We start from the raw sequence: 22696 nt of genomic DNA, 5'->3' as shown, positions 1-22696 counted from the left end.
TGTTTTTATTTAGCTATGCTCGTTTAACCCATTTTAACCCAACAAGCCACAATGTGTATTATGCGAGTTTCAATCAACGTGTCAAAGGCTATTGTTTCGTAAACAACACTGAAATGCAATGCGTTAAACCTTACAATGCGCACTGGATTATTTGAACCACAGGAATTAGTTTTTCTTACTCTTTGTTTGAACCGAACAAACATTAAGCCAAATTTTCCTCTATTCAATGCAACATTCTCCTAACACGTGTCATTCTACACGTTGACGCTTATCGGCAAGTTATTTTTATGTAATAAAACTTTAATCTTTAGAAAAATACTTTTCTAACGTCCGGCCGACAATATACTCTTTGGATTCCTAGTTCCGAAACTATTGACGCCATAAACGTGCGCTTTATTTTAACTGCATCATTTACCTTGCAAGAACACGGTGGATAGAGAAAAGAGAAAACGGGCGTACAAACTTTTTTAATTTAAAGAAAAATGCTTTTTCCAAATACCCGCCATATTAATTTAAATACAAATTATGTCACATGGAACCTTTATGTGTTGAAGTAAAACTACTATTACATTATTGTACAAAAATACATTGGTGCAAGTTTTACACATGTTCATTGTGCACAGTGCTGCGATTCGTTGCCAGGTGTCGCCGAGCGCAATTTTCGACGTCCAAATTGTCCCGAGAAACATAATCATTCTGACGTCATAATACGTCACATCAGTGGCGAATCTAAAGGGGGCTGTTTGGTTTTCGAACATCACCCTCAGAAATGTTATACATATTTTCTTTACGTAGCTCTAAATACGAATAACGGCGCTCGTCAAAGCAACGATCGTTTGTAGTTGATTTAAATCAAAATTCTGTGACTTAAAATCAACTACAATACGACTGCTTTTAATATATGTGACTGATTGGCGATCGCGCAAGTTGCAATGGTTTTCTATATTATCGTATGGGTACCTATTCTGACGAAAGGATCTATCGTCTACCGAGCCAGACTACAGGAACGGTAAATCGACAAAGAAATGCGCCAAAATTTACCAACTAGCATAAATTAATTTAACATTTTATTGGTTATTTTGACACCGGCAAGCAGCTTAGACAAGAAATTTGATAATTCGTGATTGTAGAAAATTGGTTTGTTATAAGAAATAGACAATGACTGCATGTAAAGATTACAGCCTTTTAAATGTTGTAGAACTGGTGCAAGGTGATACCGTTTGTATTTATATTGCTAAAAAAGTTCAGATTTTACCTAATTGTGACACATGATATGGCCTAAACAAATCTTTGTCCGAATCTGCTGATTTGCCCGAATTAATATGAACAAAAATGTCGAAACTATAACTACTTTTAAGGTTTGAAACTTTTGAAATGACATCCTTTTTTTCGTGTGTTTTATAGAGCTGTGATATCTTGTTGTATAGTATTAACATTCTTTTTAAACTTTAAAATTATCAAAACTGCTTTGAACAATTAAACTTTGCCACATTTTTATCAATGTTGTTAGGACTACAATGTTAATAGCTTACATCTTACAATTGATTATTGTTCATAGACTGGTGTCTGGTGAAACCTTAGTTATGAGTGATCCAACAGCAATGGATGTTTCTAATTCTCCTGTAGCCATGAAAACCATACAAACCAGCATGACCATTGGTTCAAAAGCCAGCAGTGCAAAAAAGATAACAATTAAAAACTTCAAAGGTAAAATATGTTTTCATATTAGTCTAAATACATATATTATATAGGCCAGACCGCCAGACAATAGGCGGATCCATAGGCGCCTAAGTTTTGATTGTGTAGGTTAGGCAAACTCATAGTTACAAATGTCAACGGTAATCCTTTAGCTGGTGGCCACCTGAAATTTTGGTTTCAAAATGTTCTATAGCCCTCACTGATACCTGCTGTCTAATTTTTTTTTCAAAAAAGTCGGACGTTCGTGTCGAAAATTAACTTTAAAAATGCGCGAAAACATGCTTTGTCACCGTAATTCGTCTGATTTGCCTAAGGTTAACGATTTATTACGTCACAATTGCGGTCTGTTACGTCACAATAGTGGTATATTACATACGTTACAGCCTTGTTTTTTCCCACTGTTTTAACGTAGGAATCAAACGTAACAATACGCCTTCTATGACGTAATAATCTAACCTTGGTTTAATTCATAACGGCTGGTGTGGAAAATACGGTGACGCAGCACGATTTCGTGCACTTTCAAAGTTAATTTTCGACACGAACGCCCGAGTTTTTTCAAAACAAAATTATACAGTGGATATCAGGGAGACCTAAGGAACATTTTGAAACAAAAATTTCAGGTGGCCACCAGCTAAAGGATTACCAATGTCAACTACTTATTACATCATACGTAAGCTAATAAGGTAATTAGCACACTCGCACATTATGCACTGGTTAGGGTTTAACTTTCGTATTACTCGTTACGCAGCACGTTGAACGTATACACACAGTAGTAGCGGTTGTAAAGTATTAAAAGATCGCAAACTTGCAGGCGCAGGCACACGCAATATCCTACGATCTTTGTTTCTATCACAATGGCGATTGTGAGGTAATGTAACATCCTAGTTTGGGATTAGGCAATACGTAGGTTACGATAATGGATTGCATCACAATGCCGTTTGTGACGTAGTGTATCGCCGCAAGTTGATATTTCTTACCTTGCGATAATGGATGACATCACAATACAGCTTGTGATGTAACAGTTACGTTGGTGAGTGTATGTTTAACTGGCATTAAAAGTTACGTAAATTTGGCCAGAACTAGAGCTTCAATTGTGGACGCATAATGGTTTAACTTTATGAAATACGTTAATCGTTTGCGTTTGAATATCTTATTATGAAGCAATTAATAGGCAATGTGCCAAATTCCAGGTTAGGCATTTGCCTAACCTGTCTGACCGCGTTAGGCGCCTATGGGCGGATCTAGGATTATTCTGACAGTGGTTTTCCCAAGAAAATGTTAAACTAATAGTTGCAAAGTGTCGTATTAATGTGTGCATAGCTGTCTCTCTAGTCTGCCTTTCAGTACAGGCTCTTGCATGCTTCTCTTAGCATTGACATTTTAGTGCAACTATTGTAAGATTTAGTTTTTATGTGTTTAGCTGATAACATTGTTGTTAACTCCTACAATTAGGTATGTTTATAAGCCCTGGACAGTCATTTAAAAGTAGGTCAGCAACCAGTTGTCGACGGTTTTTAAAATACGTCGGCATAGATTAAAAAACCACAGGGCCGGGCATGACGTCACGAATTGCAACGTTAGCGAATTTGCCCGTCTCGATTACAGCCGGTGTCGAATTACAGCCGCTATCGAAAAACACGAGCGCCCAATGTTTCGTATCTGATTAGCCTGATTTTTAATAAAAAAACATAAATTCTTAAACTTTTTTATATTGAATTAATAAGAAGTGCTGCATTACGTCTCCTCTTTCACCGGAAACCACGTATTCTAAATGATTTTGATTAGCGACGCCTTTCGTCTTAACAGGAACGTATTCTCATACGACTTTCTCCTTAGTGACGTCATAAGCTTGGGCCAAGCTTTTCGTTGAATCTCGGCGCTCGGCGAATCTTTACAACTTCAACACATTCCTATTTTTTACACCAAATTCGCGAACAATACCAACATCGTCTGCTTCATAGCCCCGGTCCAAGTATTTAATATTTATTGCAAACATATCAATCCTTTACTAAGTTTACTTGATCGTATACGTAAAAGGATAAATATCCAACTTGTTTTCAAGCAGCTGCAGGCTAAATATTCAAGGGATAATCGCTTTTATGACGCAAAAATCAACGTGTGAATTGCTATTATAAATTATGTCGTAATCAATTGCTAGGTCAAACAATCGCTATTATGATGCAATGAATTCATGTGTGAATCCCTACTAATTCGTAATAAACAATAAACATGCTGTTCGGCTGAGGAAAATATCCTAAATATACAGCAGTGCCACTTCTGGAACATATTTAGGCTTATTACCACAAATTACATTTATTTTACGTGCGGCAATGAGAAAGGTCATGTTACGAATTCCTGGATACACATTATTCTCTGCCTCTTCCTTCATTGTCGGCAATAAATTACCGACAGTCTGTCCAATTGCGTCGGCAATTGACGATTGCCGACCTGAGTGTCCAGGGCTGGTTTATGTTGTTTTCCTTTCCACAGTGTACTGTGATGGTATTTTGGTGTTTGTGATGGGGAGATGATGTATTTAGTTAACCATGTTATTATTGAAAGTTGGGTGTGATTCTGTTTAATGTATTGTGTTATCCAGCGTTTTAATATATATATGTATTGTTTTATTTGTTAGCAACTGAACATAACATAACTGTTTTTAAATCTCTCTCTCACTTTGGCTTTATCTGGCTGATTTGGCTCTAGTTTGGCTATTGTTGGAATCTGGCTATCGTTTATGATTTGTGTTATCGTCAATACATCTGTATATATTCATCAAGTGGAGAGCATTAGTTAGGTTATAGACATCAGTCGCTTATAGGGATGTGCCGAGCCCGAACTCAAAAGCTCGTGCCCAAGCGTCTCCTTTTTTGACGCTTAGCGCTCGGCTGAAATCTGGGCCGAGCGCCAAGCCTCATGCTATTGCTATAACCTATAACGTTGCACGCGAGAGCGAAAAATATTGGAAAAAAAGGAAAGCTTCTAATAACGAGAATAGTCAGCGTAGCTTTCTCTGTAATTATTTTTCGTTCGTTGGGAATTTGCTTTCTCGCAAGTAACGAATCGCACTGTCAGCGAATTTGCCCGTATCGAATTACAGCCCGTGTCAAATTACACGAGCGCGCAATGTTCCTGTATCTGATTTTAAATAAAACGCCAATAACTCCCTAAACTTTTTTATAATGAAATAAATAAACTGCTGCAACCATTGGGCTGTTTTGGTGTCATGACAGACCCTATTTCCGCAAGCACGCACTCAGACAGACAGTGCTAAAACACGCGTTACATTCAATATTACTTTCTTTCGCTAGGAATTAGAACATGTTTTATTTAATTGTTACGCCACTTGTCCTATATTCTATTCTATGTGGGTGAAGTACCGCAGCGTGGCACGCTATGGGCCCTAGGATTTAGGCCATAATTGACCCATTACCCCAACACCCGGGGTGCTACTGCATGGACCTTCCCAGTTTAAGGAGCCTGGCGCTTTCCCGGAGGTAGGCGATTAGGGATTTTGGATGGGAGATCTTTCCTTGACAGCTCGGTCAAGTTTAGATGCTCCCGTCTTGCGTTCGTATATGCTGCACATATGCCAACATAATGACTTGTCCTATAACAACATAACTGTAAATTAGGACGTTTCATAATATAACAATCGGGAGGAATGTGCCTTCTATAGGAAATAAAGGCGTAGGAAATAAAGGAAGACGCATACGGTAGCATACATTCCACACCTAACAAGGAAGCAATTGTTGTGAACAACGATTGCTTCGCTTGTTAGGTGTAGAATGTATGGTACTGCATGCGTTTTCCGTTATTTCCTGTAACCTCACACACGAGGTTTCAATCTCGTGATTGGTTGGGCAGTGGGCACATTCCTTCTGATTGTTATATTATTAAACTTTATAATTAATAGTTATGTCATAAAAGGACAAGTGACGTAACAATTCAATAAAAAAATTTTCCATTCCTAGTGAAAGAATCTAATATTAAATGCAACAAGTGTTTTAGCACTTTCTGTCTGGGTGCGTGTTTGCAGAAACAGGGTCTGTCATGACAACAAAATAGCCTCCATGGTTGTAGCTGTTTATATTATTTCATTATAAAAAAGTTTAAGAGTTTTTGGCTTTTTATTTGAAATCAGATACAGAAACATCGGGCGCTCGACACTCGCGTAATTTGACACTGGCTGTCGATACGGGCAAATTCGCTGACGTTGCGATTTGTTACTTGCGAGATAGCAAATTCACAGCGAACGCAAAATAATAAAAGAGAAAGCCAGGCTGACTATTCTTGTTATCTCTTAGTGGCTTTACTTTATCATTTTTAATATTTTTCGCTCTCACCTGCAACATTATAGCAATAGCACAAGGCTCGGCGCTCGGCCCAGATTTCAGCCGAGCGTCCTTTTTGATACTGGGGCTCAACACATCCCCAAATTTTCCTCTTTATTAAACAAACATTATATTTATCAGCTAACGCAGTTATTTGTGTATCACGCTGAGACTTAAAAAGACGCATAAGTACCCTCGACGTTACACGCGCCTGTTAAACATGACATGAGGTGGACGCATGATCAGACGCTTTGTCCTAGTTTAACACGTTGGTTAGCGGTTAGATTGTTACGAACGAGTTGAATTAGGTATATGAAGGAGTTTAAGTTTATGACCACGGTAACGCCCTGCCGATAGTCTGTAAATCACCAAAGGGGTTGCCACTCCTTTTCAAGTTTTTGTATAAAGTGCCACTACAATCTTGTTTTCTTAAATTTTATTTTTATTTAAAGTGTATTGAATTCTGATTTCTTTAAAACCAAGTTTTTTCATGCAGAGTTTTCCATGTGTCGTTTAAACGCTTTTATGCAACCCATGAAATACAGATCAAAAAACGGCAGCTCGTAAAATTTCCTTACCCTTAACTAACAGCTTTAAGCTTTTAATGACGTAATATATCGGGGAAGGAACACCCAAATTTTGAGTGACATAATCATGTGTTTCACCAGGAAACATAATCTTTCGATTTTCTCTTCAAGTAATAAATAAATTAAACCTTTTTTTGTCTAGAGGAATAATCATCAGAAAATGTAGGCAAAGCTGTAAAATATCTGTTTTTGATACTTGATTACCTTTAAACAAATTAAATCATTTTTTAAATTAAAATATTATACAGTTTTATCACAAAGTTAATATTAGTTAAGGTAAACAAACAAAAACAGAAAAAAACAGTTTATTTTTACCCTTTTTTACATATTAAAACATTTTTTTACCCCTATCAATAAGGCAATTTTGGGATAAAGAAGCAAGAAAAAAAAAAGATATGAATTGTTCGTAAAATTTAAAATTAAAATATATCAGCAGCAAGGTACTAATATATTTAGCAAATAACTGCAATCATAATGTGAATCGCATTCTCACAAAAAAAGTTTAGCAAACCTCATAAAAAGTTTTTTTTTTCAAATTTTTGTTTGATTTAGTAACTTGTGTTGTACTGAAAAAAATAAATACCATTTAGAATGAAGTTAGAATAAAAAATATGTGAAACAAATGTTATTTTTACCCACAAAACCTGTTTGTGATAAAATGTTTTTTAGGGGGATTCCCACTTAACAATACACATACCTGTTACTACATTCTTGTTTTATAATGTAGGCCTATCTTTCCAATTAGTTTTACACATGTTTTTATTATAATCAGAGTTTACTTGTAATAAATTCTGGAAATCTGACCCTGATCTGATGTTCACATAGTTAAACGATTCTTGTATAATAAAGTACAGTAATAATCTCTAAACGAAAACGTAACCAACAAAAATCAAGTCCAACCACTAGGGATGCACAGTACAGAATTTCGAATCCATGATTTTCCAATCCTTTTGTATTCGAATCTAATTACGGGATTCGGCATTCTGTTTAATGGCGTCATCACTCGTCATCTCATACACTATATTTACAATTTTTAAAACCTAATAATTTTGAAAAAAAATATTTTTGTGCAACGTCTTTACTCTTTTCATAGCCAGCTATATGTTCGTGGCGCAAAAACTACCCAATAGTACAATTTTTGATCATTTTACAGCTCATGATCGAACAAGGCTGCTATAAAACAGTTTATAAACTGACTTATGTGGGTAAAATTATTTTTTCCTATAAATATAAAAAGATTTAAAATTCTAGATTTGGAATTCTAATTTCGAAATAAAGTATTCTAGGATATTCTAGAATACCTATTTATTCTGTAATGTGCATCCCTACCAACCACTAGTAGTAATAGAGATTAATATTTCACTTAAATGCCAGCGTCAGTCTCTGCAAATGAAGCTTATAAAAATACAGAAAAGTGATAGAATGGAGAAAAATCAAAATCAAGAAGATGATACTACCTGTATCAAATAGTTTTCCACTATTTTGCCTCCTGTTTTCACTTTTGTTCGCGTTTTTTTCCTTGTCTTGTTTGTTTTGCTTGCCGTTTCGACTCATTATTTTCCGAGGCATCCGAGGCACGCTCCCTGGTTATCTCACTTTCTTGTCACCTTTTACACCCAGTTTACACCTTTCACTGTGTTCCTGCTTTCCTTTGTTTGTCCAGCGTGCCTCTTCCGTGCTGTTGTTTTTAATGTTTGCAGATGTGGGTGTTTGTGTTTCTTGGTTTTCTCCATTCTATCACTTTTTTGTTTTTTTTATAAGCTTCTTTTGCAGAGACTGACGCTGGCATTTAAGTGAAATATAATTCTCTATTACTACTAGTGGTTGGACTTGATTTTGTTGGTTACGTTTTTGTAGCACCAGATTATTAGAGTTTACAGGTTGCTTTTTTTCCAAACATAATTGGGTAAACTCGTTGGCCCGTTAATTAATCTATTGTTTGTTTATCATCTGGTCTTTGTGCTGCAGCACTACTGTATTAGTTTCATGTTGTTACATATGCAAGCCGAAAGCTAGAAATCGTGATGGTATACACCACACTGTTTCTATGGATAATAAGACACTAGAGCCAAAGAGCAAATAAAGTACCAGCTGTTACTTTTGATTGTTCTGAATTTAAATCATTAATTTATTAACAACTACAGGATGTCTAATTCAATATTCCTACAGTGTTGCCATACTTGTTTGTGTTAAATATTAATCAGATCGATTTTTTGTAAGTCCAAATTCTAATAAACTTTTTGCAAACTCCCCTAATAAACGTTTGCAAACTCCCCACTTAAACAGATCAATAGCTGCTTAAGTGGAGCACATTTCGACCAAAAATAGGATTTAATAGCATTACCTTATTAAACATTGGACGCAGGCGCCTACACTATTTTTAGAGAGATAAAGCAAGTGTTTTATTAGGGGTCAAGAGTGTCAAATTAGTTCATCCCCATATAATAAGACCACCCACTTCATAGAAACAGTTTGGTTTGGTTCAGATGTAGTTCGTTAAAGCGGGGTGACTGTATAAGTAGATGCAGCACTATTTAAATAATATACGACATTTAAAAACGTACCTAGAAATACTGAGATTTAATGATCTTTGTGTTAACTCTAAATCTTTGTCTGCCACTGTTTAGGAAAAATCATTAGACATGATTTATTTTACAGTTAGTCTCTAGACCTGGCAATGTAATCTATTGTCAAGATACCCTTATAACTTTGTTGCTACCCACAGATAAACCAGTGTTACCGGACAATTATGAAAGAGATACCTGGAAAAAACTTGAAGATGCTGTTTCGGCTATTCACAGGTTTCATATTTATTTAAATTTTAAATAGTTTAATATGTATGTATGTATATATAATATTCTATGTGTATTTAAGTGTATTTTACTAAAAAAATTTGGAGAGGCTGAATTTATACATGAATTTATCAAAGTTCAACAGTTTAGCACGATGCCTGTTCATGCAGATTGCAGTGGCAAGCTGCTTTAACTAAGGCATAATCATTAGCAGCCAAATCATTAAAATGTTCAGTCTGTACACTCTATTTAGCAGTGTTTTGATTAGCTAACACACACAGCAGTGGTTGGGGTTCTGGCAGCCGTAAAACCTGAGTTCTTTAATACAACCTGGGTTCTTTAATTCCAACTAGGGATGGGACGAAATTAAAATTGAGAAACCAGAAACGTTACCCGGGCGAATCCGAGTACCCGGCGAGTGACATCACAATAGGCGAGTGACGTCAAAAAGGCGTTTTTATTTATGTATTATGCGGCTGTCGTCGAGTCCGCACGAGTATGCGGTTGTCATATAAAGCGAAAATGCGCCTTGTGTAGCCTTACGTCTACTGGCGTTGATTCCCCGGGGGCGCGCCCCCCTGGTTTACGGTACCTGTATTATTGCGTAACAACGCATTATCCCGATCAATGCAAAAGCGAAATAAAATAACCGTTCGGTTTATGTTTGCGTTGTACTTTATATTTACTATGTTTTTATTGCTAGGTAGACTGTTTGTTACGTAACAGTAGGGATTCACACGTGGATTTATTGCGTCATAATAGCAATTGTTTAACCTGGCAATTGATTGCGAAATAATAGCAATCCACACGTTGATTGTTTGTGTCATAATAGGCATTTACACGTTTATCATTTAGCATGTAGGAGGTTTAAAAACAGGCTGAATGTTTGCGTTTTTAAAGTAAACCTTTACGTGTAAACCTTTTTTAGTTTAGCCTTTACGTGCATAGGAATTTAGCCTTCACGTGCCTCGTAGTTTAGTCCTTACGTGCGTCGTATTTTAGTCTTCACGTGGGTCAGAATTTAGCCTTCATGTGCGTCTTGTTTAGCCTTCACATGAAACGTAGTTTAGCCTTCACGTGTGTCGTGTTTTAGCTTACAAGCGTGTTGTAGTTCAGCCTTCACAAGCATCATAGTTTAGCCTTCACGTGCCTCGTAGTTTAGCCTTCACGTGCGTCGTAGTTTAGCCTTCGCGTGTGTTGTAGTTTAGCCTGCATGTGCGTAGTAGTTTAGCCTGCATGTGCGTAGTAGTTTAGCCTTCACGTGTGTCGTGTTTTAGCTTACAACGTGTTGTAGTTCAGCCTTCATGTGCATCGTAGTTTAGCCTTCATGTGTGTCGTAGTTTAGCCTTCACGTGCGTCGTAGTTTAGCCTTCACGTATGTCATGTTTAGCCTCCACGTGTGTCGTAGTTTAGCCTTCACGTGTGTCGTGTTTTAGCCTGCACGTGTGTCGTAGTTTAGCCTTCACGTGCGTCGTATTTCAGCCTTCACGTGCCTTGTAGTTTAGCCTTCACGTGCGTTGTAGTTTAGCTTTCACGTGCGTCGTGTTTTAGCTTTCACATGCATCCTAGTTAGGCACAGGATTGTAAAAATACCCCTTTTTCAGTGATAATGTCACCGTCCGGATCGGCGAAAAACGTCCGGATTTTTTTTGTAGAAATAAATCCGATTTATATTAAAATCAACTTTCTTACGTTCGGCCGACAATATACTCTTTGGTTTCTTTGTTCCATAATTTTTGACGACATAAACGTGCGCTCTATTTTAACCGCATCGGTTACATTGCGAGAACACGGCGAATAGCTAAAATGACGAAACGGTTCGTGCAAACATTAAAAAAAATGCATTTTCCTAACACCTACTATACTAATTTTGTCACAAATCATGTCACATGGAACCTTTATGTTGTGAATTTAAAATGATATTACATTTATCAAAACGACGTATCTAAATCGGTAGAAACAAATAAAAAGTTTTACGCACGTTCATCGTGGATTAAAAAAGTGACGATGATTACGTCATAATACCTTTGATAAACTATTAAAATTTTAGATAACAATTGTGGTTTATGTGCTTCTATATTTCGTATAATTGTTTTAATCCCGATATAATTTTAAGCAAGCAACCAAGAATAGTTTAAACTTTAATAAATGCAGGTAAATTGCGTTTATGTGAATTTTAATTGGTGCAAATATAAGAGCGAGGAGCGACGCTATCAGTAAGTTGGAACCAACGCAAATTGTAATATGATATTACAAATTATCTTCCCGGCCGAGCTTGGACAGAAGCCAAAAAACATCGTTCGTTGGCACCGCACGAGAACCAGAGTTTCATTACGGCACTTTTCACGAGAATAAATTCACAACGATTGCTTCGTTTGTTAGGTGTAGAATGTATGCTACCGCATGCGTCTTTCTTTATTTCCTACGCCCGCGCAGAGCGTAAAAATGTGACGCTCATACACGATGTTTCGATCTCGTGGTTCGTTGGGCAGTGGGCATTCCTCCCGATTGTTACGTAATAAAACGTCATAGTTGATAGTTATGTTGCAATAAGACATGTGACGTAACAATTAAGCGCAAAATGTCAAATTGCAGCACGGCAATGTTTGTTACTCGAGCGACTTCGTTAGCTGATTATTACGAACACGCGACGAACATAAAACATTAGATCGCAGCTTTAACAACGGTTTCTATCGCACAGGCGCCCGCACTAGACTGTGGTGTCGTGGTGATATTCAGTAATACGCTTTATAACAAGATTTGGTAGCTTGGGTGACAGACGCACGTAAAACATATTACGTCCGGATTTTCAATAAAATTAAACGATCACCGTCCGGATTTACAACTTTTACAATCCTGGTTAGGCATACACTGAAATTTTTTTCGCCCCCTTAAGATTGGTTTACAACGTTAAAAAAATCGACGCCTATGCTTACATCGCATGCATGCAAGCAAGTACAGACACGTCCGTCAGCGAATTAGTAGGTATCAAAACGAAATAACCATAATCTAGTCGATCCATCAGACATGTATACATTGATTAGCGCTTCAATTCAACTGAATATGTGGAACGAATTTTTATTAACAAAAAAAAAAAATTATTTACATGAGAGGCACAAATTCCTAGACAACATTTAATACAAAAAATTAAGATTTTGGAGATTGTAGTGCAAAAATGTTAGCACTTCCACATTCTTTGGCTTGAGACGATTACACAGGGGAGATACAATCACGCCCAATGAACTGAAAAGACGTTTCGACGATACACTTGTTGGTGGACAAGAAAGAAGTGATAAAGCTAAGGAAAACAATGTGGGACAATCCGCGCGGACGCGCGGTGATCCATCTGTTCCAATCTTGGCGTTGTTTCAGTGTCAACAATTTGATCGTCGGACAGAGGACAGTCAAACAAAATGCTATCTTCGTTGCCGGAATCGTCTGTCGATGACAAATAGCAATTTTTAGCTTCTGGCACACCACGGTGTGGTTTACTAAACCTGTGTTGTAACTGCTCTTTTAGTACCGATATGAAAGTGCCTATACCAAACAACCTGCCTTCTGCATTCTCATGTTCAAATTTTTTCAATTTTCTCACAAGATTTACTTTAATAGGCAGAATGTGAGAAATTGTTGCTGCCTCGCCGCTCAGCTCACAGGTGGCTTTATCGAACATTTTTAAAACAATTGTTAATGAATCAACTAGCTTCCACTCATTAAACGATAGGTTCTGAAACTCGCCATGGGTCTGATACAACTGATTTATTGCGGGTTTCTGCTCCAATAATCGCTCAAGCATAAAAAATGTTGAGTTCCAACGAGTTGGGACATCTTGGATGAGCTTGTGTTTTGGAAGGTTAAGATCCGTTTGCACTGACTTTAACATGCCGCATGCCCGCGGAGAATGGTGGAAGTGTGTAACAATACGATGAGCAACGGCAACTGTATCATTGACCGTTCGTTGGGAATTTTTTAAGGCGTGGTGTACAACTAGGTTGATGGTATGCGCCATGCACCGCACTCCCTTGATCTCACCATCACGCAGGGCTTTAACAACGTTGGCTGTATTATCGCTGACCATGTACCGTAACTGTATATCCCAGAGAGCTTCTTGATGTTTTATCTCTTCTAAGATATGCTGAGCAGTATGCGACCCTTCTAATTCGTTACACGACAACACGTAGGACAGAAGACGTAGATTGCCCTTATCACACGATACAAAATGAATCGTGAGGTTCATATACACGATGTTTTGAATGCTTGTCCATATATCTGTCGTTCCAGCAAAACAATCGAATTATTGACCATGCGTTTCAGTTACATATTTTCTTGACGGAATATTATAGCGGGGTTGGAGTTCAGTAATTAAACGCCTAAAGCCTTCGTTTTCGACCACAAATAAAGGAAGAAAATTTTCTGCAACCATCTCACATATAAGTTTTGTAATTTTTTGGGCAGCTGGGTGCGTTGTTGAAAAACATTTTTTGTTGGCAAACATCCCTTCATTTGTCTGTTGAGCGGTCGGTCTTTTACCGCAGTTGCTTTGAGTAGCCACACCACTTTCTTGCTTCCTTACATCGATTTAATGTTTTTAATAGTAAGTGCTTTATCATGGAGCTTGTCGTATATGTAGCAACAGACTTTCCCTGACTTATCGATACGTTGCACAGATTACATACTGTTGTGGAGGTGTCTGTTTCCATTACTTCGAAATACTTCCAAACAGAAGATGACTTTGAAGTAGAACTCATTCTTAATTCTCTCGTACAGCAACAATTTCACGGAGTATAGTATGCATAAATGCGTTTAGTTTATTTTTACGCACAGTATTGCGCAACTCGAATGAAGGTATGTTTGTTTCGTCATAGTACGAAATGTTACGTCGGACTTTGTTGCGTGAGAACATGGATCAACGGGCCATGAAAACGTTTGAATACCTGCCGTACAAACCATTTTTTCCGTGTTATTAAATGACGAACAACTAAAATATTAATGAAATTACCCGGACAGAGTAATTGCGATACCCGGCCGGGTCCGAATACCACGAAAACGTTGATGCTCGACCGGTTAATTGGACCTGGATTCGACCCGGTGCATCCCCAATTCCAACTTGCTGTTGACTTCGGGACAGTTATTTTTTGGTAGCCAAACACATTTTTAGTCACAGAGACCTATTGGGAATTGTCGACGTAATAAGCTTAATTGTGATGTCATCCATTACCATAATTTACAATATTGCTTAACCCCAACGTATGTTGTTTAATTGCTTTCAATTGTGATAAAAACAGATTGTAAGATATTCCGCGAGCCCACACTCTTTCTGGGGTTCTAAGATTTAAACATTGCCGTCCTTTCATTTGGTGTTTGCTGTAATCACCAGTGCTGTGGCAAAGTGGTTATCGCACCTGCATGTAGCCCAGAAGTAATGGGTTCAAGCCTCGTGGCTGCTACCATTGTGGGCAGTGGCACAGCAGGATTTTACGCGTGCCTGTCACTCAAACTACCAAATCTTGGTATAAAGCGTATTTCTGACTATAGTGCGGGCGCCTGTGTGATAGAAACTTTGTTAAAGCTGCGAATTATTGTTTTAGGTTAGTCGCATGTTCATAGGCGTCGTTTTTTTTACTTTAAATATTTTTTGGGGGGTGGCAACAACATATTAACACAATTTGAGAAACTGTGTTAAAAGCGAGTGAGACCCTGTTAATTTGTCATACTAGCGCGTTACAGCGTGCTGTGAATGCTCGCTTTTCCCCTAACAAGACTTGGTCGTAGCTTCATAGAGCGAATGCAAGCAACTCAGTACTTTGTAATTTAACGTAAAGAAAATTAACGTAAAGAATAGGAAACCAACAAAGAAAATAGCATAAAGAGACATCTTTATCTGCAGACAGAGATAAAATTCACACGCCGAATCGATTACGTCTGGTTTGTGTTTTGGAATTAAATTCCTCAGCGATGTGGTTTATATCCGGAGATTTTGCTGTGTTGCTGTGAATGTTTAGTATTGCCAGGTTGTTAAATCTTTGCTGATTCTGTGTCGAACTCAGATATGTTTAAATTCTTCTGAGCTCACTGAAGGAACGCTCAGTCTCGCATGATGAAGTTGGCAGCACGATATACGTAATAACAGCCGTATGTAAATTGGGAATTATGTCTTTCATCGGGACTTTTGCTAGCTGTTTGCGGAGTTGCTTTATTGAGATTTTAACACCCTTCCGTCGACAGCGAGCGAACCACTAGACTCTCTCCCTTTTTAGTTCTTGTGGATCCCTATCTCCGTCGTAAAATTCCTTCTATTTCATTTTCCGTCAAATGGCTGTCTTCTAAAACGAGTCTTAGTAGCCGAACGGGGCAGCTGCAAGTCGTACCTTTCCAAAGTTGCTCGTGCTGCGGATTGTAAAATATCTTTTAAGATGTCAGTAAAATACTTCCGTGTCTGCATTTGTTTCAACAAAAAACACAACTGCGTTTTTATTGGAGGACTTATCAGCTTGGCTAACATCGCCAACGCCTCTTGCATGTCTCCATTTAACACATGTCGTCTTTGACATAAAACATGGGTGGGCTTTATGGTTCGAAAGAGGTGCTCCAAAAGCCTCCCAAGGGAAATAGCTGCTGAGTTTTTTCATATATTCAAGTTCCAGGTATGACAATGTGTGGACCTGATACTACATTTTTGCGGCGTGTCTGTGCTAGTTTCGCGAAGATACTCTAATATGCCTTTGTAGTTAATCAATGCTGCATCAAGATTACTTAAGCTTAAAACCCAACTCGTAGGGCAGAGTGGGCGAATTGTAGGGGCTTTGGAAGAACCAGCAGTTATGGTGTTAAATTTGTTTAGGCCTTTGGATAATTCTTTAATAAAATTACCAATGCAATTTAAAGATGCCATAGACCGTTTTACTACGAAATTTGTCCCACAAGCATCTTGGCAAACAAGACTTTATTGATGCCCTGTGCAGTGCATATAGGATGCTTTGGAATTTTATTTGAAATTCTGCTTTAAAGCCTTTTAACTCTTCCTGCCATGTTGGCCCCACCGTCAGACCCTTGTCTGCAAATTTGCGAAAGTTTCAACCCGTATTGGGTTAATACATCCTCCACAAGTTGGAACAAAGTGGCTTCGTCACAGTTACTGCGAAATATCAGACATTTCATCTATAACAATGGAATATAAAACCTCCAAACAAAACAACTTGGATTCTTTTTTTCATGATTTCTAAAAGCTCCCGTACCACAGCATGACCCAACATCGACACCATCTCGTTTTGAATTTCCGGGGACATGAGTTACTCTGTCGAAATGTTTTATAAAAATAATCCTTAATAGTCGGGTTGTGTTTGCTAAGCTGATGCAGTAGTGACCACAGGTTTTCCATTTCTTTTTCATCGTTGTGATCACGTAATGCCTGGTCTGTTACACCCTGGTGCCCGGCAGCGTCAAATATTGCTGTTAGCACAAGCCTATTATTTTATATATTTCTTTTAAACTTCTGTCAACTAATGCTGATGTGGCCAATTCTTCCATGCCAATCTATAAAGGAGAAAATAATAGTATTTATTGGTCAGGTGAGAAAGAAAATTAAGCAAACAGTATCTTACCATGATAGAGGAAGATGCGCTTATGTTGGGCTTGAGCATTCTATACATTGTCTAACCTTTTTAAAATAGCACCAACCATTTTCTGTCATCACCCACGGACTTGATTTCAAAGTTCCCATGCTTCTTGGGTCCAGCCGACTTCTAAAAGCCCAAACACAAGTGGCACAAAAACAAGTTTGGTCTTTATTAAGACCTAAAATGGAAACTTGTTGAACCAATGCCGCTCTTCAGATCTGCCAGAGGCATTTTTTTGGCATACTTTGCGGCAAGATCTGTTCCCCAGACAAACACAAGTCAGGTGCTTCTGTGGACAGTAGAGGCTGGTATGCAACATCCGTTTAAGGTGATGGCTACATTACGGCGGATGTCGACAAAGCAGATTCTGCTACGTTTTCACTACCCTTTTGTTTTTTTCGCTGCAGAGAAAAGAGTTTCCATGCTCGGCTGATTCATATTTTAATTTGCGCTTGCGGTAATCAATAAATTTAAACATTAGGCACAAAGTCCAAATGTTGCAGTATTATATAATTTCTTAGTATAGACAAGTATATTATTAGTATAGAACATGCGGCATTGTTGCGTCATTAATTCTGTTAAGCTAGTAGTTAGGTTTATTAGAGCACCTCAAAACACAAGCACACGTTTAGAATAAATGACCAACAAGGTCAAACAGGAGGCCAGGTAGAAAAAGGAAGACGGCAAAATCACTGAGGCAGAACACAATGCACGTAGTTGGGGAGGGGCACCACACATACAAATTAGATGCAATAGGAACTGCATGAAGGCATGCGTGCGGAGCATTTTAGAGTTGAGGTACCAAGTCTAAAAGTTCAAACTTAACGAAACAATGGCCCGTTTGTAGTGAACTTTCGTTACCAATGTAGTTGATTGTATATAAGTGAGGTGGCGCGTGTAGTGTGTTTCGTATTCTAACACTGTAGACATTAAAACTGGGGTGGCATGCCACCTCTGCCACACCGGAAATCGACACCTATGCGCAAATTCAAGACTAAGTGAGCGTAGCAACCGTTGTAAATCTGTTCTCGTAAAAATGACGAAACGCAACCTCAGCGTGTAGCCAATGTTTTATAAATTATATGATTTATTTAAATCAATGGTTTCCAAACTTTATCTATTCCCATACCACTTTTTAGTTCATGCAGCGTTCTCATACCACTTACATAATAAAACTAAAGGCTTTTGAATGTTAAACAAAAAAGTCACCTGATTATTTACAGAGTTTTTTAGCTGGAATTCGTATTGCATACTTAGCATTGCCTTCTTAAAGTTGCGAGTAAAATAAATGTAATTTGCCTAAATATGTTTCAGAATTAACACTGCTTTATTTTTACGATGTTTTGCTCAGCCAAGCAGCATGTCTATTACGAAATAGTAAGGATTCACATGTCGATTCATTGCATCATAGTAGCGATTGTTTCAACTGGCAATTCATTACGACATAATAGTAATTAACATGCTGATTATTTGCGTCATAATAGCAGTTATCTCATTGATTATTTTGCCTGCAGGGGCTTGAAAACAGGTTGGATATTTATGCCGCTTTACTTATAGTTAAGTTTGCAAAAATACTTAGTACGTGCTTTAAGCAGCGCCTTAATTTTAAAAAGTTTGAAACCACTGTAGTAGAGAATATAACATGAAATGACACGCTTTACGCAATTAATGTGAATTAAAATAATGTTACGACAATTACTAAAAAACAAAAGGAAAAAAAAATTTCAATTTATTTTTTTGGGGGGGTTTAAAAAAATCGTATAATATGAAGTCAACTTTCTTACATCCGGCGGTGCATCCAGTGGCGTATCATCAAAAACACAACGATTAGCTAAAAATGTTGAAACGGCTCGTCACAAAGTAAATATCGTCCGGGTCGAGCTAGAACAGGTGCCAAAAAACGTTGTTCGTTTGCACTGCACGAGAACCAGAGTTTCGGAAATCCCAGTTACAAGATATTAATTTTATCCATAAAACTGGAAATTTATGTACACTTGTTATGTTATGTAACAATATTTCAAAATTCAGAAGTTTAAACATTTAAATAAATTTAGTGATGTACCGAATCGTTAAAAAAACGATTCGGCCGAAACCGAATATTCGGCCATTTGTGCCGAATCAATTCGGCCGAATCAACCGAATCGTTTATGACGTCATCCGAACCTACGGCGACGAGCGGTCGGTAAAAACGACATAAAGGAAAATACTTTATCATGGCACCGTGTCACGCACAAGTATCAACAATTTCAATATAAGTCTTTAATGTGGCAATAAAGCGTTGTGGGAAACATTAGTCTCCTAATAACGCGCGTATTTACGAACCAAAACTACAGGGAAGGTAAATCGTTGGGAGAAAAGCACAACGGTGACGGACGAGCGTGGATTAGATAAATTTAATTTTATTGCAACACGGACGAGCAGTTAATTCGAGAACTTAAAAATTCTTTACTGTAACGGCGTAACCATTGACAAAACCTGTGTTACGCAAACAAAAAAAAATATTTACTTTTGTGACGAAAATACATTGTGTATGAGCGTCCCATTTTACGCTCTGCGTCGGCTTGGGAAATAAAGGAAGACGCATGCGATAGCATACTTTCAACACTTAGTAAGGGAAGCAATCGTTGTGAATTTGTTCTTGTAGAAACCGACGAAATGCTAATCTCAGTCTAATTTGCGAGCAGCCTGTGCCCTGTGGTATATAAATTGTCGGATTTATATGAAATGTTTTTTGGATTTTGAATGTTACGTAACGTAACATGTGTATATAAATTTTAAATTTAATATTTTAGGTGTAAAATTAATATCTTGCAACTGGGATTCGCGAAACTCTGATTTTCGCGCGGTGCCCAAGACCGACGTTTTTGGCTTCTGTCCAAGCTCGGCCGGGACGATACTTAGCAATATTATATTACATTACAATTTGTGTTGGTTCTAATTTCCTGATAGCTTCGCTCCTCGCACTTATATTTGCATCAATTAAAATTCACATAATCGTGATTTACCTGCTAACCTGCATTTATACTACTCACGGTTACTAGCTTAAAACTATACCGAGAGTAAAAAAATTAATCGAAAACTTTACTTTTACATTTTGTATTCTGCTTTGTGCTAAAAATGTGCAGGGGATCGTGCGCAGACGCGTGCCCTATTTAGAGAGAAAAAGCGAGTGTTTCTTTATCGACGACCGGGAGCAGACGCGTGCACTATTTAGAGAGAAAAAGCGAGTGTTTCTTTATCGACGATCGGGAGCAGACGCGTGCACTATTAAGAGAGAAAAAGCGAGTGTTTCTTTATCGACGACCGGGAGCGTCGCGAATGTGACGAAGTTTATCAAAGTGCGCGTGTGCCATAGCCCATAGAACCGTATCCGAAATGATTAGCATTGCTATAAAGCATGACGATTAATTGAATTAAACTTATTTGTTGCAAATAGTCTTTAATTCTTATCTCACAAATTGCGCAAGTTCTTGCTAATCGTATTTATATTGTCTGTGAAAAAGTTCGGTTTTTGCCGAATCTTTACGCACGATTCGGCCAAAACCGAATCTTTGTCAAAATCGCTGATTCGGCCGAATAAATTCGGCAAACCGAAACTTCGGTACATCACTAAATAAATTGTATAGTTCATAAAACACTGGCTGTACACTGACGTTGCGTTTCGTCATTTTTCAAAAAAAAACAGATTCACAACGATTGCTTCGCTTACTAAGTGTTGAATGTATGCTATCACATGCATCTTCCTTTATTTCCTAAGCTGGCGCAGAGTTTAAATATGTGACGTTTCGATCTCGTGGTTGGTTAGGCAATCGGCACATTCCTCACGATTGGTACATTATAAAATGTCATAATTAATATTTATGTTGTAATAATCCATGTGAAGTAACAATTGAATGACGAAAGGTTCAAAGTGCAACACGGCAATGTTTGTTATTCGATCGACTTCGTTATCTGATAATTACGAACACATGTAATTATTACGAAAATGCGACAAACATAAAACAATAAATCACAGCTTAAACAACCCTTTCTATCACTGAGGCACTATAGTCAGAATTACGCTTTATACCAAGATTTGGTAGCTTGAGTAACAGACACGCTTAAATCTATTTTTGCAATAAAATTAACTGGTCACCATCCGGATTTACGAGATTTTTCTGGTTCAGAATAAAGAAAACATTATATCGCTCTGAATTAGTGTCTGTGATTTCTCCCGCTTAGAACAAAGAAACATATCCCTCTGAATTAGTGTTCTAAATTTCTCCCGCTCAGAATAAAGAAACATTATATCGCTCTAAATTAGTGTCCGAGATTTCTCAATAAAACAATTTTCGCGCTTGAAAACCCTCTTGTTTTTGTCCTGGCTGCGCCACCAGGCAAGACACTTAACGGCAATCATTCTAACCCATTGGTCGCTAGTGGGTGGTCCAAGTTATTAGCCATACATTAAAGAAAATGAAAAAAATCCCCTCTCGAAAATATTCACCCACAAAATACCATGTTAATATTTTATTTTATAAGATATTTATTATTTACTTCAACAAGATTTTTATAATTATCATGACCTGTATGTTAACTCCTTAAAGTATCACTATTGTCCAAACAATTATTTTATTTTTTTCTCAATCTCTATGTTCAATGTTATGCTTGAATTTGTGTTCCTATATAAGCTGAGTTTGTGTGCCAGAGTATTATTCTAATAAAGACTAATATTACATGCATTGGATCAAGAGGTCTTGTTATTTTGTGTGACCTTGGATGACCTTTAGTCAGTTTTTATAACATACTTGGTAACTCGTAAACTAGTACGAGGTGTATGAACACAAGTTTCCGGCCAAGCGAGGATAAAGTCAGTTACATCCATTTATGCATTCATTCATTTTGCTGCGAAATACCAATTAAGAAAGACCTGCTCAAACTTTTTAACCATTATCTATTATTTTGTATAAATATTTTTGTTTTTTTAAAAAACTAGCCAATGTTGTATGAATTCTGAATTGACAAATAAAATCATTTCAGATCCTCATTTATACGATACAGCCTTGAAGAATTATACAAAGCAGTTGAAAATCTATGTTCTCATAAGATAGCAAAAAATCTCTATGGTCAGGTATCAAAAAAGTTTTTTATTCATATTCACTTTTTTGGTCCCTTTTTATTAGTTTGTAATTCAGTGCTCAGATTCATTGCCAGGTGTCGCTGAGCACATTTTTTAACATCCAAATTATTACGAAAAAATCATTCTAATATCATACGTCACATACAAATTGTCGTAACCGGGTGACAGTTGCTATTATTGCCAGAATAATCAGTATTTCGCGTATTGAATAGGTCGTAAACGAATGACAACGTGAAAAATTGCAATGTGAAAAAAGATTTTAATTTTAAACATTGAAGGTAAAATAGGCAATAGGCTATATAGTATAAAAAATTAACACTAAACGAAAATACAGTGCAACGAAAAACAGGTTCGCAAAACGGCAATACAGTTTGTTTGTCCATGATTAAATGCCGCTTCGTGACAATGATGTAAAAACTTAATGATGATTACCCTGTTGCATTACAAAATTCCATGTTCCCATACTAGAAAACAAGCGTTCAGGGCTTTGGTTAACAGCATTTGTGCTTTTTTCATCAAGAAATCCTAAAACTCACTTACTCCTCTAGTT

General features: G+C 37.4%; 1 protein-coding gene and 1 pseudogene across 5 annotated transcripts in view; one reads left to right on the top strand and one right to left on the bottom strand.

Annotated features, from left to right (window-relative positions):
• LOC149741812 (cullin-4A-like) overlaps nt 1-22696 on the top strand; it is a 43492-nt gene that overhangs the window by 3089 nt on the left and 17707 nt on the right. For all 5 annotated transcript variants that reach the window (XM_089876803.1, XM_089876794.1, XM_089876811.1 and 2 more), the window contains exons 2-4: nt 1559-1707; nt 9345-9420; nt 22047-22137. In XM_089876803.1, the coding sequence (XP_089732929.1) occupies nt 1584-1707; nt 9345-9420; nt 22047-22137 (291 nt within the window). In that variant the 5' untranslated portion in view covers nt 1559-1583. The remainder of the gene's footprint in view (nt 1-1558; nt 1708-9344; nt 9421-22046; nt 22138-22696) is intronic.
• On the bottom strand, nt 13614-17060 carry LOC149741816 (uncharacterized; annotated as a pseudogene).

The sequence above is a fragment of the Ciona robusta genome, chromosome 1 (assembly GCF_009617815.1).
Source record: "Ciona robusta chromosome 1, ASM961781v2".
Lineage (NCBI taxonomy): Eukaryota > Metazoa > Chordata > Ascidiacea > Phlebobranchia > Cionidae > Ciona > Ciona robusta.
The sequence above is the reverse complement of the archived record's forward strand: the minus strand, read 5'-3'. Positions and strand labels throughout refer to the sequence as shown.